General features: G+C 50.8%; 1 protein-coding gene and 1 long non-coding RNA gene across 9 annotated transcripts in view; one reads left to right on the plus strand and one right to left on the minus strand.

Annotated features, from left to right (window-relative positions):
* The window catches only part of Ankmy1 (ankyrin repeat and MYND domain containing 1), a 58,553-nt gene extending 35,592 nt beyond the window's left edge, over positions 1-22,961 (minus strand). For 4 of the 7 annotated variants that reach the window (XR_007349600.1, XR_007349601.1, XM_048808885.1 and 1 more), the window contains exons 1-4: positions 22,873-22,961; positions 22,469-22,620; positions 20,316-20,505; positions 17,380-17,523 (exon numbers count right to left, since the gene is read on the minus strand). Coding sequence is in view for 5 of the 7 variants with exons in the window: in XM_048808885.1 (XP_048664842.1) it covers positions 17,380-17,523; positions 20,316-20,357 (186 nt within the window). In the remaining 2 variants the exon portion in view is untranslated. Of the gene's footprint in view, positions 1-17,379; positions 17,524-20,315; positions 20,645-21,042; positions 22,621-22,872 lie in introns of those variants that run through there. The other 3 variants (XM_048808882.1, XM_048808883.1, XM_048808886.1) reach the window with 3 other exon arrangements.
* Positions 22,615-25,516, plus strand: LOC125618323. Of its 2 annotated transcripts, none has more exons than XR_007349603.1 (2): positions 22,615-23,248; positions 25,060-25,516. It is a non-coding gene; the product is annotated as an uncharacterized LOC125618323 (long non-coding RNA). The 2 variants fall into 2 exon arrangements; XR_007349602.1 differs by having other exon boundaries at positions 25,334-25,516.

Here is a 25,516-nt window from a genome sequence, read left to right on the forward strand (position 1 = left end):
TCCATGGGTTTGTGGGTTTCAGGTAAGGCCCTTCAGAAAACCCTGCGAGGACCCCGTCCCACCACGGGGCCCCTCCACGCCTGCTTTCTCCGGTGGCCTGACCACATGTCACTCATTCACCCAGCGGTCCCTCTGCCACGTCCTTTGAGCATGTGATTACGACCAGGCACTGAGGGAACTGCGGGACGTGACAGCAGAAGGTGGCTGGGCTCCTCAGTGTCAACATGCACAGGCCCCTGGGAGAGCCGGCTCTGCCAGGGCAGCCCAGCTGAGAGTCCCTCAAAGCTCTCCTCGCCTGCGGCAAGGAGGAAGCCCCTGTCCGCGGTCACTCCTGATGTCACGTGCTTGCTTTGCACAGCAGAGAGGTGAACCGGTTGCACTTGGTCCCTTAATGACAGGGGACAGACAGATGAGGATGGTGGGGACATGAGGTTAAGGGAGGAATGCCGAAAACTGGGCCCACCGTGCAAACCCCCAATGCTTTCTTTTCCAAGAAGCAATTTGCCCACAGCCCTGCCTGGCCTCCGGGGACAGGACGCGTCCCATTCCTCAGCAAACTGCCTATCTGCAGGAGAAATGCAGGCCCCAAACAATGCCTGTAGAGGAACGCGAGTCACCCTGAAGGGGGAACTGTTGTGACCCTTACACAGACCAGATCCTGAAACTGGGGAGATAAGGGTAGTTCCTCCTAACCACAAAATCTGTAAGCATGTCCGGTCAGAATCCAGTTAGAACCAGTCGGCATGGGCAAGGGGACCTGGAGTTGCCATGGCAGTGGGACTTAAAAGTCTGATGTCATCTTAATGTCAGTCAGAAGTCAAGAGGTGAACCTGGGCAGGACTCTCTGGAGACTTCTCTGGGACCCCAGTAAAACTGGAGTGTAGGACAGGCACGTGGTCCCTCTCCTCTCTGAGAGGACCTACTCTCACCCTCAAGAATGTCCCCTTTCCCTTTTCCCACCCCTTCAATAAAGTCATGCCTGTCACTCAGAGCCACACGTGAAATCTTTCCGAGTTGATCCTAAGAGTTGGGGCTTGAAGGAGGGGTCTTGGCCCTGCCCCAGCTTCCCATGGTCCCGATGCTGTCACACTGCAGGCCTCCCCACAGCCCCACCAGCTGGACAGTGGCAAGGAGGTGGAGGTAGGGGCAGGGGTCTGACAGCCCCTGAGGCCAGGTGTGAGCCTCAAGGGGAGAAGGAGCAGAGGGGGAAAGGGGGGTTCCAGTGACCCCCACCAGACAGCAACTTCCTCAGGCCTCTCCTGAGGCTCCCATGGGACGGGGAAGCATCTCCCACCCTGTGGATATCAGGAGGGTCTCTGGCCCAGGGTCAGGTGTGCAGCATGCAGCAAGGCGCCCAGCTTCCCAAGGAGGTGCCTCCCCTGGGACGCCCTCAGGGCGCCTGAAGCAGCCCAGACCAGGGGCAGAAGCCTGAGGCCAAGAACTGGTGGACCTGTGCCCCCAAGAGCCTGCGCCTGTCATTGACATTTGGGTCAGTAGCTTTACTCGCTGTTATAAATACTGCTGTGTGGAGGGATCTGAGACGGGAGCGTCTCCGCCTCCTGGGTCAGTTCCCCAGAGCACCCTGGGCTGCAGTCCTGGGCCAGGCACTGGGGTCCTAGGCCTCACATTGCCCAGTGCTGCCCACAGGGAGCTGCAGTCGGCGGGAGGCCTTGGGCAATGAGCTGGAGGCAAGGAATGCACTGAGGGTGACCGCCATGGGCAAGGGAGCTGGGGCGGGCAGCAGGGGCACTTCCAAAAGAGCCTGCACAGTGGGTCAGTGGGGCAGGAGGTCACAGGGGTGTGGAGTGGAGCAAGGATGAGGGCTCTGGCCAGTCTGGCAGGCGCAGCAAGGGGTACCTGTTACCTGGGAAGCTTTAGGGAGCCCTGGGGTGTGGGCCGCAAGAGCAGGTAGGTGGGAGAAAGACTGAGGGCAGTGTGTCGGCAGCCAGCAAGGGGCAAGTGACTTGAGCAGAGCCAAAGTGCTCATGCACCTGAGTGGGCCGCCCTTCCCAGGAGTCCAGCAAGAGGAAACAGTCCAGGTGTCCCAGAGTCCCAGGCACCAATTCCTCCCCACAACAGTATTTATAACAGCAAGTAAAACTAATGACCCAAATGTCAATGACAGAAGACTGTCCACAGAACACGACAGGCACGATGCACTCACTCTTAACCAAACTATCCCCTTCCAGGGATCACCAACGAAAATGCAGAAAGATGAGCTTGGAAAGCCTTCACGAGGAGAGCCCTCATGCCGTCCTTCACTCCAGCTGCGGCAGGGCACAGAAGCTGCAGGGGGCACCCTTCCCACCTCCTGGAGAAGAGGAGGAACTGGCACCCCCACCTGCTTGTCTTTGTCAATGCAAAGATACACTCAGAACTTCAGAAAGTGGTCACCAGGGGGACTCCGTGCAGGACTGCGCTGGGCAAACTCTGTCCTGGATCGACTTTGGAAGAATGTCGGTTCTCTATATCATTACAAATAAAATTAAAGAAAGACTTGAAAAATAAAACCCCAAAGAAAGGAAAGATGAGAAGATGAAAGGTCTCTGCACAGGTGGTGGATGAACTGAGAGGAACCTGGGACGTGTGGGACAACCTGAGGGACCGGAGGGAAGAATGGAGGAGCTTGAACTGTGCAAACAGGGTCACGGTGCAACACCACCACGCTGTGCTCTGGGAGCAGTGACCCTCATTTTATGAAATACAACAAGCAAAGATCTTTGCTATGGGGCTGGGATTGTGGCTCAGCGGAAGGCACTCGCCTAGCACCTGGGGGGCGAGGGGTTCGATCCTCAGCACCACATAACAATCAATCAATCAATCAATAAAATCAAGGTTAAAAAAAGTCTTTGCTGATGGTTAAAAATGAAGTTTTTCAGCCTAAGAGAAGAGAAATATAAACCCTGTGGATTGCTGTTAGGTAAAAACCCTGAAAACTCACAACCGAGCCTGCAGCTCCTGGCCGGGGCAGTGAGCAAGAAAACACCCAGCTTGCCAGAGATGTGCCCACTCTGGGCAGCGACAGGGCTCTCCCTGCTCCGCAGCGGGCATAGCGGGCACCAGAAAGCGCCTTGAGGCTGTGCGCTGCGTCACACCACAAATGCGCTGAACACCAGAGTGTGAGACACTGAAGAGAAGCTGACCTCCCAATCGGCACTGAAGGGGGTCGCTCGGAAAGCTGTGAGAGGGGGCGGGGGCGGTCAGCCTTTCCTACCCACACCCCCTCAAGGCAGCCGGACAGCAGACGGCGGATCCCTTCAAAATGGAAGAGTCACATAAACAAGTGCAGCGGGAACACCAGAACTCTAGTGTCATATTCTGCATCTCAGCGGCTCGTCCCAAGACCACCCATGTTCTCCACAGGTCATCGTGAGGGTGCAGCAGGGCCTTGTCTCCAGACGCAGTTCCTGATGGCCAGGTGTGAGGTGGCCTGAGGCCACTCCATCTTAAAAACTCCAGTTGAAACCTGCAGTCCCACCAGGCCACCCACAGAGCCCTCCATGTGGCCTCAGACAAGTCCCTTCCCCTCACCCTGGTAACAGAGGGAAGCCCCGCGGTCCTCACCTGAAAAGAGGGAAAGGGGAGAAGATCGGGGGAGACACCAGACCAGGGTAGATGATGTCACTGAGCAACCCAGTGGTAGCTGATGAGGATTGAAAGGGGGGTCAAAAGCCTCAAAATTTAGTATGAATAATAGAGCAAATGAACAGGGGTTCACTAGCCGAAAAAGGCTGCACTCTGACATCCCGTCACTTGTCACTGTTCCTGATCCCCTGCGTGATCCTCACTGCTCTCAAACTCTACCGCCTGGTCTGGACCTTGGTGAGAGTCACAACTTCCTCATATGACCCTCTCATCAACAGTCGTCCACTCCACACCAGGAAAAGCCTGCCTTGTCCCGGACCTGGTCACACTCTGAGTGAGTGCACATCTGCTGGACTTAAAGCCTAAGGCTGAAGACTTCTGAACTTAGCACACAGAGGGAATGGCTGTCACTAGCCTTGAAAGGGGCAGAAGCGCATGGACATTCTTTATTTCTCCCCCTCGGAGCCTCCTCCCTGCTCTGCTCACCTCCTCTACTGACAAGCCCGTTCCCCTCCCCCACTCGCACCTCTCTGCTCCGCACCCAGTCCCGCACCCAGTCCCGCACCCAGTCCCACCAGGCCCTCCCACCAGCTAACCCAAAGCTCCTTTGTCTTCTCGAGGAAATGGCTGCTGCTGAAGGGATCATTCGAATCCACGTCCCATTCTCACTTCAAGATCTTTCCCAGAATCCAGATGAAAATCCAGCCTGAATTCTCAACGGCCCTACAGAGGCCCTCACCAGACACACGAAGCTGGATCCTGAGTCTCCCACCAGGACTACAGTGTTAGCAACCCATTTTAGCACTCAATCAGCCCAGATGAGCTGAGGAGGACCCTCAGACCCCTGAGATCTGCTGAAGATGGCCTTTAAAGCAGGCTCCATTGCAGAAAAAGGTAACACCCCAAACCCAGGCCTTGGTAGCGGCCCGGAGGACTATGTCTCCAGCAAAGCTTCTGGGGGATCCAGCACCCCTCTCCACCAGGGGCTTGCCTCAAATGTGGATGCGAAGGTCACTGGGCTCGCCCATGCCCAAACCCACAGCCTCCTCCCAGGCCATGCCCCACCTGTAAGCAGCCAGGACATTGGAAGAGAGACTGCCCCATGGTTGGCCCTTCCTTGGTGCCTCTAGCAGGGGTATGGCCTGCCAGGCAGTCCCTTCTCTTGAACTATTGGGGTTCACTGAAGACTGAAGAAGCCCGGACTCAAAGATCCTCAACACCTTTGCCGAGGCCAGGGTGACACTCCAGGCAGCGGGTAAGTCCATAACCTTACCTGTGGACACGGGGCTACCTATTCTGTCTTGCCTGCCCACTCTGAGCCTCTGTTTCCTTCCCAGGTCTCAGTTATGGGGATTGATGGCAAACCCTTCTCCCAAACAGAGCTGTAAAGCTGGCCTGTGCCCTGGAGGGACACCCATTCACACTCTTCTGGTCATTCCATCTTGTCCAGTTCCTCTCGTAGGCAGAGATGTTCTCCAATTACTAGGAGCCACCCCTCAACTACACCCCAAGAATACTATTACCCATCTCCTTCTGCCTCCAATCCTTTCCTCTCTAATAACCCGACAGCACCTACTGTGCCATTGCCCCTGACTGGGACATCTCCGTGCCGGTCATAGCCTCCCACCACAAGCCAGTCTGTATCCAGCTGAAACCCCAAACTAAATTTCCTTTGTGTCCCCAAGACACCCCCGCAACACTCCCATATTTCTGGTACGCAAACCCTCAGGAGCCTATCCCTTAGTCCAGGACCTGCGCCTAATTAATGAGGCGTCATTCCCATCCACCCGGTGGTTCCCAACCCTCACACTCTTCTTTCTCCTATCCCCCTTTGGCCTTCTTGACAGCGCCCCTCCATCCTGACTGTTGAGGGCCACAGCCGAGTCGGGATGATGCATGGCATTTGTGCCAGAAGTAGTGGTTGAGAGGTGACGCCAGCGAGCCATTGAGATGATGACTTTTGAGTTCTCGTGGAGTTCCCGTTGAGTTCCGGTTGAGCTCTCGCGAGGATTCCTGAAGAGTTCGCCTTGGTTGGTGAAGTTCCGGTGGTGGGAGTTCCGGTTGGTGTGTGGTGTGCCTGGAAGAGCCGTGTGGGTGGCGTTCAGGAGAGTTCCCGGGGAGCGTGTGTGGACTGTGCTGGTGGGGTTCAGAAATAAAGTTTGTTCCTGCTTGAGTGGCTCGTGATTTGTGCCCAGTCAGACTGCGACACCAGACTTTTATTACTTCTTGGCCTTCACAAAGACCCTACATCCTTTAGGTCTCAACAGCTGACATGAACAGTCCTACCCCAAGGCTTCATGGACAGTCCCTACGTCTTTGGTCAGGCCTTGACACAGGATCTAACTGCTGTGACTTGGGGATAGCACTCTCCTACAGCTGGACAGAAGCCTTCCCTACCTCCAGGGAAACTGCTGACAGCGTCGCAGGTCATCCCAGGTTCAGACTTCCCGCCTCCTTCCAGTCAGACAACGGCCCAGCCTTCACTTCTAGGTTGCTCAACCATCTCCAAAGGCCTCAACGTCACTTGGAGGCTCCACATCCCCCGCTGACCCCCATCCTTGGGTCAGGTTGACAGGACTAACGGCATTCTCAGGGATCATCTCACTAAACTTGCTATTGAACTTGGCTCTCCTGGCCCAGTCTTCTGCCATTGGCCCTCACCTGAATTCGGGCAGCCCCTAGAGCTCCCTCAGGCCTTAGCCCCCTTTGAGCTAGTCCATGGGCGCCCTTTCTTAATCAACCAAAGCTTTTCCATCACTCCTCCTCCCCTGTGTCCTACCTGCCCTATCTCATCCTTCTACACAGACTCCTGAGGGAACACGCAGACTGGTGTCTTCCTGCACCATCCGTTACCTCTGTCCCAGCACAAACAGGAACAGAACCGGACCCTCTTCAACTGGGTGGCGCAGTCTTACTTCGAGAGCTGCATCCTCAGTTGTTGCAACCTCGCTGGACAGGGACCCCAAACAGTCATATTTATTTCTCGCTAACCCTGTTCTACTTTTACTAATCATTAATCTCTCTCAAGCTTCTATCCCAACCACAGATGGCGCGTCTACATCCGAGCAACATGGCAGCAGGGTGGCACCATCTGCTCTCAGTTTATGGGCCAAGGCCATTGTCCCTTCACTGGTGGCCATCTGGTGGTCACCCTTAATGTTACTGGATTCAACAGGGCCACCCGTCCCACTTATGTTCAGCCCGCTGTGCTTCATAGCAGACCAAACTGAGGAATCCTGTCAACGCTGGCCTGACACCTATGGCGGGTGCCCTTATAATTCATGCAAAAAACGCTTCCTAGATAAGCCTGGCTCTGAGAATCGAGCATACACCAAATTGACTATTTGGGACCCATGGAACACAAGATGGGCTTCTGGTGTTGATGGTAAATTTTATTCGTGGGGTTTTGCCAAACACCCCTCAACCTCTATCAGAATCTGGAGAACTTACATACAAGTGCTCCCTCAAATTCACATAACCATCCAGGAGCAAGAGAGGGAACTCCAACACCAGCTGGATGCAGCTGCCCATCCTGAAGCTGACCCTTTCTCATGGGTGGCCCTAATACGTCAGGGCCTTCAGCTTCTCAATGTGTCCAAAGTGAATAACATTTCAGACTGTTCCCTCTGCAGGTTTGGATCGTACTCCATTAACTGCGATTCCTATTGATTTTCCGCTCAATACCTCAACTAGACCCCAAGGACCCCCCTCTCCAGCCTTTGAGGAAGTACCTCTTTCTCGTAACTCTTCAGGGAGTTTCCCTGCTGCTACACTTCCTCAGGTTCAGCACCCTGTGACCAGGTCATTTGAATTTCTTCCCCAACCTTTGCTCTGCCCGGGTTCTTTTTCTGGTGCAATGGTACCGGACAAAAAACCTAAGCCTCAACATGCCGTTGGCTTTTTGTGTTCCTTCCACCTTGGTCCCCAATTAACTGTCCAGTGAGGCTGAATTAATGTGGCTTGTCACCACCTCCCTTTCCAGGACAAGAAGGGCCATCTTCCTACCAGTAGTAGTTGGACTCTCCCTGGCCTCCTCCCTCGCTGCCTCTGGACTCGGGGCAGGAGGCCTTGGCTATGCAGTAACCGCTACTCAGAAGCTTGAACAACAACTTCGGGAAGCAGTAGAGGCATCAGCCGCCTCTCTCCCTTCCCTGCAAAGGCAAATAACATCTCTTGCCCAAGTCTCATTGCAGAACTGTCGAGCCCTAGATCTGTTGACAGCAGACAAAGGAGGAACCTGTCTGTTCCTGAAAGAAGAATGCTGCTACTATATCAATGAAACTGGATTGGTCCAAGAGAATGTTGACACCCTCCGTCGTTTGGGTGAAAGGCTTAAACAGCAGCCATCAAATGACCCCTGGCCAGGCTGGCTAAACTCAACCCTCATTGCGTGGCTGACTCCCATTCTCACTCCTGTATTCGTAATAGGACTTCTGTTAATGATTGCTCCCTGCCTCCTCAGGTTCACTCCAAAGCGCATGAGTGAAATCGCCAGAGTGACCTACAACAGGTGCTCCTACACCCCTACAGTCACCTCCCCACCAAACCTACACCCAAGCCACCCCCTTCCCTTGGCGTCCCTAAGCAAGCAGGAAGTAGCTAGACGAAATTTGCCGCCCTGTATCATCAAAAAGGCCAGGATGTTAGGTCGGTGGTGGTGACTTAGAACAAAGCAGCCCACGCGGGAAAGGAACATCAATCAGGCGCCGGTGGAAACGCCTGTCAATCAGCAGGATCTCCTGACTAACACCTGTCAATCAGCAGGACCCCCTGGCCAATCCTGAATTTCAGCAAGCTCCCCTGACCAACTCCAGCAGGACAAGGGACCCTAAAAATCCCCTTTCCTGTCCCAAGCCCTTCCCTTCCTGCTGTGAGCCCCATAAAATCCCAGTTCGGTTGAGCTTCCATGCAGTTTCTCCTCAGACCCTCTCCTGTCCACTCTGTGGGTCTGATCGAGTTCCGTCCGGGAGTGATATCTCAATAAAGCCTCGCTCAGCGGCCTTTTAAAATCTGACTCTTTGGTGACCGCCCACCTCGCCTGATCTTACAATTATTAGGAGCTGCTGCTCAGACTCCCCCTCTGGAGTTGGCGACTCATCACTTCCACCCTGCCCACCTGATCTTAATCAAGACCTGGAAAGAAGACCAGCTACAACGGAGCTGGGCAGGGCCTCACCGCGTGCTCCTGATCATCAGGACAGCTATCTCAACGACTCACCAGGGGCGAACTCATTACCGAGGGTCACTTCCACCCCAAAATGTTAACATGTCCAGGATGGATGGCAATGCCAAAGGGCACAAGGACAAACATGAAAATGAGACCAAAAGGTAGGAAAGAAAAAGGGGGACTAGGGAGAAGGAGAAAGTTCCATGTTCCCGCCTCAGAATACAGCATTCCGCCTTAACTGGGAGGTAAGAGCCAGTCATAGCCATTTTAACTGTAGCCCTTCCCTTTGCCCTCCCAAATTTAAAATCAGCCAGTCGTGTAGATTGTAGCACTGGTTCCTCCTATCAGAGCAGGGGACAGAGCGGCATTAGGGATCAAAGTGGGGGACTGCCGCCCAGCAGATTCTGTAGCACGCCCTTCTGCAGAAGTAACTTTTGCCTCACTGAGCGGCTTCTGAGCATGTGTTCCATTCCTGTGGCACCTGGATTTCTAACTTAGGGTACTGCAGAATCAATCCATAACAAAATAACACCACAGGGACCCCAAAATCAAAACCACAGCCAGGTCAGTGCTAACAAGGACGTGGAGTCCCCAGTCCCCAGAGGCTGAACCACAAAGGGCAAGGCCTCTCTGGAGAGAGCCTGGTGGCCATTGCTGTAGGACTCCCATTAGGGGCAGCAACCCCTCTTAGGTAGAAATGGAGACGTGTCCACGGAGGATCTGCACTCAACGTTCTCAGTCACGTCATCTGTAATAACCAAGGATTCGAAGGACTTAAATGTGCATCTACTGGTGAATTTAAAACAAAATGTCATGTGATAGCCATAGAGTGGAAACTGCATAACAAAAAGGAAGTGGCCTCTGAACCAGGAGGACATGCATGAGCCCACAGCGCCACACTGCAGTGAAAGGAACTCCAAATGCTATAAGCAGTGGATCCCATTAACGTGACACTCACAGAAAACCGGGTGCTGCCGAGATGAACAGCCAGGTGTGGTTGCCTAGGGCTGGAGGGTACAGGGTGGCAGGCTCCAGAGAGGTAGAGGAAATGGGCTAAGTCCTGATCAGGGCGGTGGCATTGGTACGCATCTGTCCAAAATGTACCGAGTTGCTCAAAAATCCATGAATTTTACTGTACAACTATATCTCAATAAAATTGGGCTAAAAAATACCAAAAAAAAAAAAAAGGAGAATCATTCAACTACAAGAATAAAATACTCAGCATAAAAATGGAAGATGTGGCCCCACGTGGTGGCACACCTGTGATCCCAGTGACTCAGGAGGCTAAGGCAGGACAGCCCCAAGTTCCAGGCAGCCTGGGCAACTTGTCTCAAAATAAAATTGAAAAAAAAATAAAAGTTGGTGATGAATCTCCTAGCAAGAGTGAGACCTGGGTTCAATCCCCAGGGCCACTGCCCCAGCAAACGAAGACACAGAAGTGAGGAACAGACTCCTGCTCGGTGAGGCGCCTGCACCCCTGTAGCTGGACTCCCAGGAAGAGGACGCAGAGGCAGCACTTGAAGCAATAACAGTTGAGAATTTTCCAGATCCATGAAAACATCATAATGAAACTCTAGGAACCCAAAGAAAACCTTAAAGTAGCCAAGGACAAATTATATTCCAAAGAGGGACTGTTAGCTGATGTCCAGGAACCACTGCACAGAATCTGAGCTGTGCCCGGGAATCAGCCGCCAATCTCCCAGCCTTTCCTTGAGAGACGGTCCTGAAGAACTGAGGTGGCAAAGCTGATCTCAGGACACATTTAGATTCTAAGGGTCATATTCAGGCAAGAAGAAAATGACCTGGAAGGTAGGAGAGCAGACATGGTGGCAACTTCTGGGACATTCCACAAAGCCGATGTTTGAGGGATGTGAAGAGCTGTGCAGATTTAATGTGCATACTGGATGAGTCAGGGTAGACTTTTTTTGCTTTTTATAATGTGCCACTAATTTAAAATCATGTATGTGGTTAATGATTTCCCCGTGGCCTGGCTCTGATTTAGACCTCGTACATTTCAGATCAGCAGTCGTGTGTCTGACGTTAGGTCTGCCTGTGCACGCGGTTCCCACTGTGCACTTCTCTGTCTCTCCTTCATTTGGACTGACATTTTATTTTTAAGAGTCGGTTGTGTGCAGATCATCAGTGTGGTGGTTTAGAGAGGAAGGGTGCCAGTGAGTGGAGCGCGAGGGCTCTGACCTTATGAGTGGACTAATCTAGTTATCAGTGGATTCATCCAGGACTTCCTAGCTGATAACTGCCCGGGAGGAGTAGGAACTGCAGGAGAAGGAACTCCGCTGGAGGAAGTGGGTTCTTGGGGCTGTCTCCTTGGGAACTCTATCTTGACCCTGGATCTCCCTCTCGCTGCTTCGGGGCTGCCATGAGCTGACCAGCCTTCCTCCACCATGGCCTTGTGCCGTGATGATCTGCCTTGCTGCAGGCCCAAAGTAATGGCACCAGCTGACCGTGGACCGAGTCCTCCAAAACCACTCGCCAAAATAAATCTCTTCTTTTCTCACATATTTTCTTACAGTGACAAAAGTCTGACGTGCACCATCAGTTTGAGGTCTTGCACTCTTTCACTTCTTCTAGCACTATCCAGAAACCCCAGCGTGAGTCCTGGATGAGTAATTCTACTCTGAATGACACCTTTCCTTTCCTCCAGGAGAATGCAAGAATCTCAGGTTATTTTAACTTCATTTCCCACGTTTGAATTATGCCCTGTTATTGTGGGATAAACCTGGGAAGGGAGGTCGGTTGACGCAGGCCTTGATGCTGGTGACCTGCAGTCACTAGTGTGCGATCCAGGGATGCTGCCCTGGAGACCGAGCTCCAACACACTTCATGTCCACACCACCACACGGATGATCTGAGAACAACCGGGTTCTAAAACAGTATCGATCCAAATGGAGGCAAGACCGGAGAGAAGTGTTGAACAGGTGGGAACGGAATGCCTAGGGCAGATTAATCTCGGACGCAGTACTACTGAGAGGAACTGTCCGTGGTCTGCATCAGAGCCAGGCCACGGGAAAACCATTAGCCACATATATCAGTTTTAAATTTCATAGTGGCCACTTAACAAAAAGTGAAAAGTCAGGTGGAATTAATTTTGAGATGATACATTTATTTAACTCAATCTTTTCAACTATCGCTTCAACATCTGCTTCATCTTCACTGTTGAAATATTCTGCTTTCTTTCCTGCTTAGTCTTCCGTGTCTTGTGTGAGCCTCAAGTGTACAGCACACCTTGATTTGGACCAGTCACATCTCGGGTGTTCCCTAGACAAGTGTGGCTGGTCCACCGCGGGGACAACGCAAGTCTAAGTATCCCAAAGCGGCTACTGGTCCATATTTAAATAAACACACATGCACATACACTTGTTTATTTTTAAATTTGTTTTAATTAGTCATACATGACAGCAGGATGCATTTATGCATTTTGATAGATCATGCATAGATGGGGTATGATTTCTCATTTTTCTGGGAGTACATGTTGTAGAATCATATTGGTCATGCGGTCACATACATACATACAGTGATAATGTCTGTTTCATTCCACCATGTCTCCTATCCCCACATCCCCTCTCCCTTCCCCTCCCTTCACTTCCCTCTACCTAATCTAAGATAAAGCTATTCTTCTCTAGTTCCCCCTCCCCCACCTTACTGTGAATTAGCATCCCATATTAGAGAAAACATTTGACCTTTGGTTTTTCGGGATTGGCTTATTTCGCTTAGCATGATATTCTCCAACTCCATTTACTGGCAAATACCATAATTTCACTCTTCTTTAAAGCTGAGTAATATTCCATTGAATATATATACCACATTTTCTTTATCCATTCATCTATTGAAGGACACCTAGGTTGGTTTCATAGTCTACTATTGTGAATTGAGCTGCTATATACAGTGATGTGTCTGTGTCCCTGAATATGCTGATTTTAAGTCTTTTGGGTATAAACCGAGGAGTGGGATAGCTGGGTCAAATGGTGGTTCCATTCCCAATATTCTGAGGAATCTCCATACTGCTCTCCACAGTGGTTGCACCAATCTGCAGTCCCACCAGCAATGTATGTGTGTGCCTTTTTCCCCACATCCTCGCCAACATTTACTGTTGCCTATATTCTTGATGATTGTCATTCTGACAGGAGTGAGATGAAATCCTAGAGTAGTTTTGATTTGCATTTCTCTAATTGCTAGAGATGTTGAACCCTTTTTCATATGTTTGCTGATTGATTGTATTTCTTCTGTGAAGTATCTGTTCAGTTCCTTAGCCCATTGATTGATTGGATTTGGGGGGGGGTGTAAGTTTTTGAGTTCTTTACATATTCTGGAGATTAATACTTTATCAGAGGTGCATGTGATAAAAATTTCCTCCCATCTGCAGGCTCTCTCCTCATGTGATTGTTTCCTTTGCTGAGAAGAAGCTTTTTAATTTGAATCCATCCCATTTACTGATCCTGGATTTTACTTCTTGAGCTTTAGGGGTCTTGTTAAGGAAGTCAGATCCCAGGCTGACGTGGTGAGGATTTGGGCCTACTTTTCTTCTATTAGGCCAGGGTCTCTATTCTAGTGCTTAAGTTTTGATCCACTTTGAGTTGACTTTTGTTCAGGGTGAGAGATAGAGGGTTAATTTCATTTTGGTACATATGGATTTCCAGTTTTTCCAGCATCATTTGTTGAGGAGGCTGTCTTTTCTCTAGTGAATGTTTTTGGCACCTTTGTCTAGTGTGACATAACCATATTTATGTGGGTGTGTCTCTGTGTCTTCTATTCTGTACTATAGGTCTACAAGTCTATTTTGGCACCAATACCATGCCATTTTTGTTACTATAGCTCTATAGTATAGTTGAAGTTCTGGTATTGTGATGCCTCCTGCTTCACTTTTCTTACTAAAGATTGCTTTAGGTATTCTGGGTTCTCTTATTTTTCCAAATAAATTTCATTATTGCTTTTTCTTTTTTTTATGTACCTTTATTTTATTGATTTTTATGTGGTGCTGAGGATCGAACCCAGAGCCTTGCACATGCTAGGCGAGCGCTCTACCTCTGAGCCACAAGCCAGCCCTGCTTTTTCTATTTCTATGAAGAATTTCATTGGGACTCTAATAGGAATTTATTAAATCTGTATAACACTTTTGGTAGTATGGCCATTTTGACAATATTAATTCTGCCTATCCAGGAGCATGGGAGATCTTTCCATTTTCTGAGATTTTCTTCCATTTCTTTCTTTCTTTCTTTTTTTGAGGCTACTATGTGTGAGGTACTTTTCCTAATTTCTTTTTCAGTGGATTCATCGCTGATGTATAGGAATGCATTTGATTTATGGGTGTTCATTTTATATCCTGCTACATTGCTGAATTCATTTATTAGTTCTAGAAGTTTTCTGGTGGAGTTTTTTTGGTTCTTCTAAATATAGAATCATGTCACCAACTAATAGTGATAATTTGAATTCTTCTTTACCTATTTATATCCCTTTAATTTCTTTATTTTGTTTAATTGCTCTGGCTAGAGTTTCAAGGATGATGTTGAATAGAAGTGGTGAAAGAGGGCATCCCTGTCTTGTTCTAGTTTTTAGAGGAATGCTTTCAATTTTTCTCCATTTAGAATGATGCTGGCCTTGGGTTTAGAATAGATAGCTTTTACAATGTTGATCTATGTTCCTACTATTCTTAGTTTTTTTAGTGTTTTGGACATAAAAGTGTGTTGTATTTTGTCAGATGCTTTTTCTGCATCTATTAAAATGATTATATTATTCTTGTTTTTAAGTCTATTGGTGTGATGAATTACTTTTATTGATTTCCGTATGTTGAACTAGCCCTGCATTCCTAGGATGAACCCCTCTGATCGTGGTGCATTATCTTTTTAATATGTTCTTGAATGTGATCTGTCAGGATTTTATTGCGCACACATACACTTTTTTAAAAAATCTAGCTGTCAATGGATTTTTTTTTAAATTTTAAAAATATATTTATTTTTTAGTTTTAGGTTGTCACAATATTTTTATTTTTTATTTGTATGTGGTGCTGAGGATTGAACCCAGTGCCTCATGCGTGCTAGGCGAGCGCTCTACCACTGAGCCCCAGCCCCAGCCCTGGATCTTTATTTTATTTATATGCAGTGCTGAGAATAGAACCCTGTGCCTCACACATGTCAGGTGAGTGCTCTGCCACTGAGCCACGACCCCAGCACACAAACACTTTTTAAGAATAAAGAGAAGAGATATCCAAAACAAAAACCAAGATTGGAAGTAAAATCATAGAGAAAGACATACCATAGTAAAAATAAACCCCCAAAGCTGATACAGCCTTATCAATATCTAAAAATCAGACTTTGGATCATAAAGCAAAAGTTATTACTTTATAATAATAAGATGTTCAACCTACCAGGAAGATACAATGAGTCTAAAGTTCTACCTCATCCGGTAACATTGTCTCCAAATATCTAACATACAATGTAGAATTACGGGAGTAATAAAGAAGCGACAATCATCGTGGGAGATTCTGGCTCTGTCACAGGTAGAATGAGCCTACAAAAAACCTTGGTGAGTTTCTCTAAGATTTAGAACAACACCAACAGCAAAAGTGACCTAAGGGACACTGTTCTAGACAACCTCAGAGGGGCACCACCTGCCTTGGATGGCCCACAAACATTGAAAGAGGCAGGACGGGTCCTAGAGCAAGTCTCCCAGGTCCCAGAGAGCTGAAACCACCCAGGCACAGGAGCACCCAGGGACCAGCCCCAGGCACAGGAGCACCCAGGGACCAGCCTGACGGCAGCCCGAGCCCAGACTCTGAACACGAAGCAATACTCCTGTCAAAGACCCCTTGGGTGGAAGAGAAGTCACCGTAGAAGTCACAATATGTTTTGAACAGAATGTAAACACTAACATGATAGAATCAAAACAGAGCCAACATGTGTATTAGATAAAAAGCAAAACAGAAAGTCAATGAATTAGAAAAGAATAGTGAATTATCCAGAGGGTATAATAAAGAAACTGGCAATGAAACACAACTAAATGCAGAGAAGAGGCAGAAGCTGATTTTCAGGGAAAAGAAGAATAGCACTGGAGACCCCCAGCAGGACTGGCCAAGGAAAAGGCAGGCACTGCGGCCGGCGTGCCGTTCAGCCCCCAGTGAGTCACTCCATCGCTGGAACTGCTGAGAAGGAAGCAGCCATGCACCACGGAGGCCCAGGGTGCCCACCACTGGAGCCCCCACAGAGCCGGTGGGGACATGGGGTGCAGAGTGGGGGTTCACTGGAACTCGCAGAGCATTCACCAGCCACATGACACACAAGCCCAGGCCCAGGTGAAGTGAAAACCTGTTGTTTTTTAAACTTTGTTTTTGGTTGTAGATAGACACAATACCTTTATTGTATCCGTTTACTTTTTCGTGGTGCTGCGGATTGAACCCAGTGTCTCACGGATGGCAGACAAGCGCTCTGCCACTGAGCCCCAGCACCAGCCCCAGCCTAGGTCTAATGTGTGCTTGTTCCCACAAATACATATGCTCACAGCCGCTTTTACTTTCAAGACGTTTCTTAGTTGTAGATGGACAGCATTTCTTTTTTCATTTGTTTATGTTTATGCGGTGCTAAGGATCGAACCCAGGGCCTCACACATGCCAGGCCAGCGCTCTGCACGGAGCCCAGCCCCAGCCCCAGCCCAGTGCAGCTTTATCCTAACCCTTCAAACTGGAAACAACCTCAGTGACTTAGGAGTTAAGCTGTGGTGGCTTCATAGCATGGAAAACTATTTGGATGCAAAAAGGAACAGACTGAGAAGAGGCCCATGAGGTGGAATTTCAGAGGCCGGGGGCTCCTGGGCTCACGGCACGTTCCACCCCTGGCACCTTCACAAAGGGCAAGGGTGGTCCCGGAGGGGGCGGGGGAGACAGGCCTTCCCCATCCTTCTCTGTGCAGTGGTTACATGCCTCATGCTTGTCCAAAGGCTCAGAACTCTATATTTAAAAAAATTATTGAAAATTATACTGCAATAAAATTAAAGGGGAGAAAAGGGCCTGTGTGTTTGAAAGACGAGGCATGTTCTCTGGAAAAAAGGCAAGTTTCAAATAATATGCATAGAATGATCCAGTTTATACACTGAAAGTTAAATGCAGAGTATATTTCATTAATCTAGGGGATGTACGACTTGCTAATATCCTTCTGAGAAATGAAATCAGGTTTTCATCTGCTATTTATATCCTTACTGTTAGTATCACTACAATCATTAAGATAAGAAGGATGATTATATGTAAATAAACTTCCTCAAGACCTAAATATCTTTTTTTCTTGGCGGGGGGGGGGGGGTACTGGGGATTGAACTCAGGGGCACTTGGCCACTGAGCCACATCCCCAGCCCTATTTTGCATTTTCTTTAGAGACAGGGTCTCACTGAGTTGCTTAGCGCCTTGCTTTTTGCTGAGGCTGGCTTTGAACTCATGATCCTCCTGTCCCAGCCTCACGAGCCACTGGGATTATAAGTGTGTGCCACCGTGCCCGGCCAAGACCTAGATATCTTTTTATCCAGTAGTCTAGATACACAGCACACCCAGGGCTCACCTGAAGGCAGGGCCCTGCTCCTCACCTCCACCCACGCAGGCCCCGCCCCCTGCTGGCAGCGAAGCCCCTCACCTGGAAAAGTTTGGTCTTCATGTACATGGTGCCATAGCCTTCTCGGTGGCTGAGGTAAAACATGCCCGTGAAACTGGAGCCGTCAGGCCACATGTAGGTGCCCAAGCCGTGGCAGTGATCCTGGTGAAACTGGCCGTGGTAGGACTGTCAAGTGGAGAGGTCAGTAGGCCTAGTGCCTGGGAACCACCGCCCCAGACACCCAGGCCCTGACAGGGACCCTCAGAGCCCAGACTCCACCTCTGTGCTGTGAGTGGGGCTGCAGGGCTGCACTAGCCACCCCCCCCTGAAGTCCAGGTGGTCAACGTGAGCATGAGAGTGGTCACCCCAAGCACCAGGGAAGCCTGGCAGTGAGACCCCTGGTGACTGTGCCCCTCTCCTGCCTTCGACTCAGGTGGGGAGTTTGGAGGTTTCAGAGCTGGCTAGAGATGGGGCATCAGGAAGGGTGGACTCTCTGTCCCGGGGCACTGACAGGTCAGGACCCCCTCCCCCTCAGGAGTCCTGTCCCCACCCCACAGGGCCCCCTATAAGGTCACAGGTGGATGGCTGGGGAGGTGGGACTTCTTAGGACTTGGACTCGGGGGCTGGGCCTGGGTGCTCCCCCCCCCAGCTCATGAACCCCAGTGGGTGTGCTCAGCGCCACTCCTGACGCCACACCCAGCCCGGGGCATTCCAGCAGCTAGACCTGACTTTTCTGTCAGAAGGGGCTGGGCCTGAGCTCTCAGGCAGCCAGACGCGGTGCCCCACAGGAGGCCATAATGATGGCCCTTTCTGCAGACGCGAGCCCCCATGTGACCCTGGCCCCACGCAAGGACTCCTCACCCCAGCTTCAGCCTGGACTAGTTTGGTCACATAACCTGACTCTAAGGCACACCAGCAGCTAAGGACTTCTTTTAGGAACATGTGCAGCCACCTTTAGAGACTGGCCAGACAGTGGAAGGCCAGTCTTGGCCCCCCATAAGAAGATGGAAGATCGAGGGCCTGCCTGATTGGATGATGAGTTCCTGGATCCAGCCCAGCCTGAGGCTACTTTACCCTTGAACTTTTGTAACAAGAACCAAGAAAGACCCTTTTCAATTCCACTAGATTAAATGTGGGTTCCATTAGTGACAGAGTTTGGCCCATGAAGGACATTCAGTGAGTAGGGAGGCAGTCAGGATGGAGTCACCATTCTGCCAAGGCTCACTTGATTTGTAGGATGTTGGAGCAGGTTATCTGAGTCCACCCTTTCCCCAACAAAAACCAAGTGCAAATCATTTAAAAGAAATTGTAAGGGGAACTCTCAGCTCTTGGGCCTCACACTTCCACACCGGAGAGACCGCTGCGTCCTCCTCAGAACACGGGTCATCTCTCGGCCCCTCCTTGGTCCTCAGAATGGACCTGGCTACACACGTGTCTCAAAAGACAGTCAATGTGCTCAGGTCCTCAAGGGGTGCTCTTGTCCTCTCCTTCTCTGGTTTAAGAGCTGCTGCAGCTGGACGCATCTGTGCCCTGCACCCAATGGCCCAGGCCCCAGCGGTAGAAAAGCTGACCCCCACCTAAACACACCGGCCATGTTCTCCCATCCCTGGGGGAAACCTGGGCTGGAAGGATCGAACCATGGACTGTGGACAAGGAACCAGGCCTTGCAGCCACCGTGTGAGTAAAACAAGTTGAGGCCTGAGGACGGCTGTGCCGGGGCTCGGCACCCGCCAGGGCCCTGAGGAGGCTGGGGTCTCCCTGAGCTGGGGGCACACTCCAGGTAGACAGGCACTGGTCTCGGGTGCTCCATGCACAGTCCCGCTCTGCCGTCTTGGAGGACTTCTGGCCCTACACCTTGCCATTCTTCAGACTCTGTTGTGAGATGGCTGATCTTTTCCCTGTTGCTGCTCTCCTCTGGACAAGTGTATCCCTCCCATGGCTTGACCACCCTCCATGTGACACCCATACTCTGAACCGCCCTTGTTGAAAAGAACAGGTGGCCACAACTGTGTCTGCTGTGGTCCCATGCAAGACCACACGTGCCAGGAGGAGCATTCACCAGACTGAAGCTAGCCAGCAGGATCCCAGGACTTTGGAACTGGGCTGAGAGGGTCCTGTTTCACCTACTGTTTCTTTAGCTGGGGAGCCAGGGCAAACATTAAGGGCTGGCCCAGGTGTCCCCAGCCTTGGGCCAAAAAGTCAGAGAAACCAGGTATCCAGAGGCAGACTCACACAAGGAACAGATGGGTGGAGCCGTGAATCAGTGATCCCCCATGAGGCCTCACCAGCCAGCCCCTTCCCAGAGGGCTCCAGCATTCGGGACCACCCTGCACCCTTTCACAACCCACCCAACACACACAGCCCTGCATCGCCTCCTGATGAGGTCTCAGCTGAACTGCACCATGGCTAGGCACCGCCAGGGCAGAATCCTCCACCTGGACATCTTCAAGACCCTACATCCCACAGGGGAGATGGTCTGAGCCCCCAGAACTCAGCACATGCCCCAGAATTGCTGCCCACTTAGCTACTGTTCCCAGCCAGGGGCACCAGGAGACATAAATGGTTCTGGGCTCCTGGTCTCAGCCCTTGAAGTCCTGGGCATGGCCTAGCTCAGAGTGCAAGAATGTGTCTCATTCTGTCTCTAAGAATGTGCTCCCCATCTGTTTCATCTTGAACACAGGTGATTTCACCAGTATAAGCATACAAGTTGCTGCAGTAATTCACAATTCTAAAACATCCGCCCAGAATAAGAATTTGTCTTCTTAAATCAGTTTCCCAAACTTCTTCCCATGCACCCCAGGAAACCATGTATTGTGGGGAGTCTGGAGGGACTTTCCTCTGGGCATCCTCCCTAGGAAGGTGTCAGCCGAAGTCCTTCCTGAGGAGGTGTCCAAAGACTCCCACCACCTGGTTCTTGGGAGAGAGGCCCAGCCCCTAGCCCCGGTGGGAGGTGGTGGGAGCACAGCTCAGGAACTTACTTCACCCGTGGGCCAAGAGAATTCACCATATCCAAGCTTCATGTGGAGCCCAAACTCCCCTCGGTAGACACAGCCATCCTGCCACTCCTGCACCCCTTGGACAAGCTGGATGTAGGTCCCCTTCGGGCTCTGCTCCCTCAGGGGGCCCTCAGACTCCTCACCTTCGTCTCTGGGGGGCACTGTCCCATCCCTAGGAAGAGAGCAAAGAGAGGCAGTAACAACAGGCTGAAACACCTGCACAGCGCCTGCCGGGACGGGCGCCCACAACAGCAGGTGCTCCACCTCCGGATGCACCACTGAGGGCAGAGTGTCTGCATGGGGACTCTGAGGCACACAGGGGTGAGCACAAGGTGCATTTTATTCTTTCCTGCTCTTGCCATCTAAAGGTACACATCATAATTTAGACATGGATACCCAACACACACACCCCTCTGCCGCCCTCCCAACTCCCTGGGGAATGCTGTAAGCTGGTATCTGGGCTACAGACCTGCCCAATGTCTGGCTTATACCTCTGGGCCTGGGAACCTTCAGGTCCTGACCCCTCCACCAGCCAGCCCTGGAATGCCAATTGTGGCCCACAGAGGCCAAGAATATTGTCTGCCGACAAGAGATTCTGCTGCTGAGAACACGAGTTCTACATTTGGTATATTGTTAACTATAGAGGACAGACACCCAAGACGGGATAGTGGATGGGGCACTGATGGGGTTTGTTTTCTCTCTTGCTTACCTGCTATTTCAGGTTGAGTTGAGTTGTGTCCACCCTCAAAATTTTAATGTTGGAGTCCTAAACCCAGCACCTCAGATGTGACCTTATTTGGAGATATGGTCTTCACAGAGTTAATCCTTTAAAGTGAGGTCATTAGATGAGCCCTACTCCAGGAGAAGGGGGAAGCCTGGACATGGTAAAGATGATGGGGCTGGGTAGAGGGAGGAGATGATCATCTACCAGCCAATGATAGAGAAGGAGCCAATCCTACTGGCTCCTTGACCTTGGCCTTCCCCCTCCAAAGCTGGTCTGTGTGGTGCTTGTTACAGCAGCCCTGGCAAACTAATACACCTGTTTTTTCTCATTCTTCTACATGGGATAGGTACTGCTTGTTTAATAAAAGTTAACAATAATGGGGAAAGATAATCTATGGTAGGAATAGGAGAAATAGAAATTTTACTCTATTTTTTCCTGAGAAAAATGGAAATAATTTTGAGGTCAATCAAGACAATCGTAACACAAGCAGTCAGCTGTAAAACCCACCATAGGGTCATTGGAAATGGCCACCTGTGTCTGGCACCTCCCACTGGTTGGCCTATATGGCTCCTCACCCTTCCTGATTGTCTGTCTCCTCCTCCGTAAGATGGAAACTCTGTTAGTCCTGCTGAGGTAGCTACAACAAACCACCACAGACTGGGGACAGATGAGGTAAGGTCTTAAACAATGACAGTTATTTCTCACAGGTTTAAAGTGTGGAAGTCTGAGGTCATGAAGCTACTGGACTTGGTTCCTGGTGAGCGCTCTCTTCCTGGCTTACAGATGACACCTTCTCAAAGTGACTTCAGCGGCAGAGAGAGGGTGAGTAGCGAGTGCTCTGGCTGTTTTCCTCTTGTTATAAGGCACAGATCCCATCATAGTGCCCCACCCTCCTGTCCTCACCTCAACCCACTCATCTCCCGAGGTCCACCCCTGAAGACCATCACACTGGGGTTGGAGCTTCAACTTGAGGATGCTGGGGTCCAGAGGCCTTGGATCCACACAAAGACAGGCATGGTAGGGTCAGTTGCAGGTGGATTTCATGAGATGCCACAGATAAGGCTCTGGGGCAGCCCTTGACCCAAAGTAGCCCTTACTGTTAACAACACAGCAGTAAGGGAGCTGTGTCAACTTGGGGAACAGTTCCTTCCATGTACTAGGAAGTGAAATGGACCGGCAGGCAGTGTTGCAGGCTAAAAGGGACACAGCGAGTTGGGGCATAGGATTCCAGTCACCCATAACATATGACATTTCCCTCAGTGCTTGTTAATACAATTTTGAGGCTTTTCTCTCTTTACAGAGACCAGTTTTTGTAAATTAGTGATTTTTAAGTCTGGCCCCAACTGTGAAACCTGGCTAATTCTGGCCCCTGGGTCATGGTCTGACCTCCCTGCCCGAGGGTCCCCTGCACCTTTCGGTGAAGAAGGCGTAACTGTCCAGTCCCTTGGCAGCAGGGGACTGGCCGCCCTGCTCCTCCAGCGCGCCTCTGGAGCTGTAAGCCTTTGAGGCTGCGTAGTCTAGGGGGACCTAGAAGCCACCACCTTCCGTGTCTGTTCTCCGAACCTGGAAGCAGACCCAGGGACCACAATCCGCCCTCAGGATGCTGCGGATACCGGGGGCGCCCACAGCGCCCACAGCCCCCGCCCGGGTCGAGCCATCACGCTCCTCCCGGAGCCGCGCCTCGCTGGCCGATCAGTGGTCCCTGCAGCTGGCCCTCAAAGGTCGTAGCCACGGGGAAGTCTGCCCGCTCCCCGGGACGCCACCGTCCCTTCCAACACCAGCCCCGCGCCACCGCCCTGGCCCTTGGAGCCGCACCCGAGCTGGGAGAACTAGCACCAGCGGGCACCGAGGCCACCAGCAGGACGCCCACGCAGTGGAGTCAAGGCTGGCGGAAAGCGTCGGGTTCCCCTGGAGACGGCCCCGCCCCGTGCCACGCCACTCTCCACCTCCACCAATCCCCGCAAGGTGCTGCGCTCCCTCCTCTCCAGGTCCGCCCTCCAGCCCCGCCCACCAATCCCCGCTGGGGGCGGCACCCTCGGTCCCGCCTCTACCAGTAGAGCCGTAGCTGCACCAGCCTGCTGGCTTTCAAGTGTCCCCAGGAACGCCGCGGTTCAGAGTCTGGGCCAGGTACTGCCAATACCTGCGAGGGGGAGAACGCGGAAAGGGAGACCCGCGGAAGCCGAGAACCAAGGTATTCTAGGACTCGACCAAGGCTTGATCAAGCCCCGCCTGATTGCAAAGCGGGGCTTTGGGGAATAGGTGTGCAGCCTGGTGCAGGGCAAGGCCTGGGGAAGATCTTAGGAACCCGGGACTCTGGAGCAGGGCTTCAGAGGGTGCGCAGGAGTGTACGTCCACAGGCGCGTTACAGGAGCTGGATTGGGTCGTGGAGAGGCGCCGGCGGTGGGAAGCCGTCCTGCAACAAGGAGCGGCCCTCTGAGGCAAGGATGGGGTGGTTGCCAGAAGCCCACGCCCCCAGGCCTCCCCAAAGGCAAGCTTTCTGGGCTCCAAAGCAGAGGAGCCAGGACTCTGCCGTCTTAGGGTCCCCTCCTACATGCTCTAGTCTCCCAGTTCCTGTCTATTCCCTGGACCTCTTTAGCCCTTCGGTACCCACCTTGGTTCCTGGGTCCTCTACTTTTGACCGTTCAACCCCTGGCATCTCCTGGTGCCCCCCTCCCTCCAGCTGCATCGTGGGAGCTGAGCAGAGGCAAACTGAGTTGTTTAAGATCCATTTGTTATTGAGAGACATAAAACAGTCAAGGACGGGGATAGCTCAGTGATAGTGTGCTTGCCAAGCTTGCTCAAGGCTCTGGGTCCAAATCCCAGCACAGAAAGGAAGGAAGGAAAACAGTCAACTAAAACTTCAAATCACCCTACAAATCTGTGAAGCCAAACCATCTGTTGTGGATTGAATAGATAAGGTGAAATCCTACCCCCTCCGTTCCTGGGAATGCAGCCTTTTCTTGGAGGTAGTTTTTGGAGATGTGATCAAATAAGGATGAGGCTATTTAGGTGGGTCTTAAACCAATGTCCAGTGTCCCTATGAGATGCAGAGACACAGACACAATGGGAGGACATTTCTGTTGTGAGACAACCGTCTGGTGTGGCCACAGCAGCTCTAGGAATTGAATACACTACTCAATAGGAGGAAAAAAAAACTTCGTGGCAAACTTTCTAGCCTGACCATTTGGTCAGATTAGAAAGAATTTGACAATTTGGTCAGATTAGAAAAGATTCTGAAAACTACAATGTGGCAAAAAAAGAAAAGGTGTTCTGGAAACTTCTACACAATGGGGATAATTCAAGATGAAATGCTGAGATTTTGCTTATATTCATAAAGTATATGCACCAATGCCTTTTAAAACTAGGCATATCAAGATTGAAGAGCTCTATTTCCACAAATTGATACAAATATCACTACAAATATGTTCAAAAGGAATGTTTTCATAATATTAATATACTGAAAATATTTAGGAATATTAAAGTTTGTGGTAAATTGGCAAGCCTGGCAAATTTAGCAGACTAATAACTTAGGAAATGAATCCTGTAAATCACCGTGACTTGCTAAGTGGGAACAAATCTCCAGGAATGTCCCCACAGAAGGCATGTTCCAGCTATACCTCAGCAGCCGGGAGGGGGCTCCAGAGCCAAATCTCCGAGTGACTTAGACTACAGCATGGCAATGGAGGTGGTGGCACTTGGGACAATTTGGGGACCAGTATGTTAGTTCAGTGGGGTACAGGAATGAAGTCTGATGTAGGAGACTTTAGAACAGAAAACCCACCTCAAAAACCCTCCAGTAAGGAGCCGAGGGGCGTTCAGGTTTGGATGGATGCTGTGATCCAACTTTCCCCATTTCCTTTGCTTTCACCTAAAGCTGGCTTCCCCTTTGGGCCTTAAGGAGAGAACAGAGGTGCCTTCCCAATTCCTCCCTGCTATTGGCCCATATCAGAGACCAGACCTAATCCTGCAGCAGTGAAGAGTATGCCCTTCATTGATTTGCAGGAGCAATCAGAACCTCTCCTGGAGCTGGTAGACAGGGAATCTCCATCTCACTGGATGAATCCCATGAACTCTAGGGGGATACCATTCCCTCCTCATCCCAGGAAAGGAGGCCCCTTCCTTGGGATGGAGAAGAGGGAAATGGATGCTGGTAAGGCCTCCAGGGAATGAAACTGCAGCCAGTGAAGATTGGCTTCAAGATATTTGAGTATTTAGCTCAAAAGGGACCCAGGTTGCCATAACGATCTGACAAGTTGTCAACAATTGGTACCTGCAGGAGCGAATGCAGACCACCAGAAGACTGTACAGACACATTTTGTGTGATATCTGTAAGACTAGGTTGGGGGAAGGATGAAGAATGATTTCTGGCAGAATGATTTCAAATCTAAGAAAAGCACAGAGAGGAAGAGGAACTGTTTTTACTATTATTACAATAAAATTGAAACTACAATCAACTAAA

The sequence above is a fragment of the Marmota marmota genome, unplaced genomic scaffold (assembly GCF_001458135.2).
Source record: "Marmota marmota marmota unplaced genomic scaffold, marMar, whole genome shotgun sequence".
NCBI lineage: Eukaryota > Metazoa > Chordata > Mammalia > Rodentia > Sciuridae > Marmota > Marmota marmota.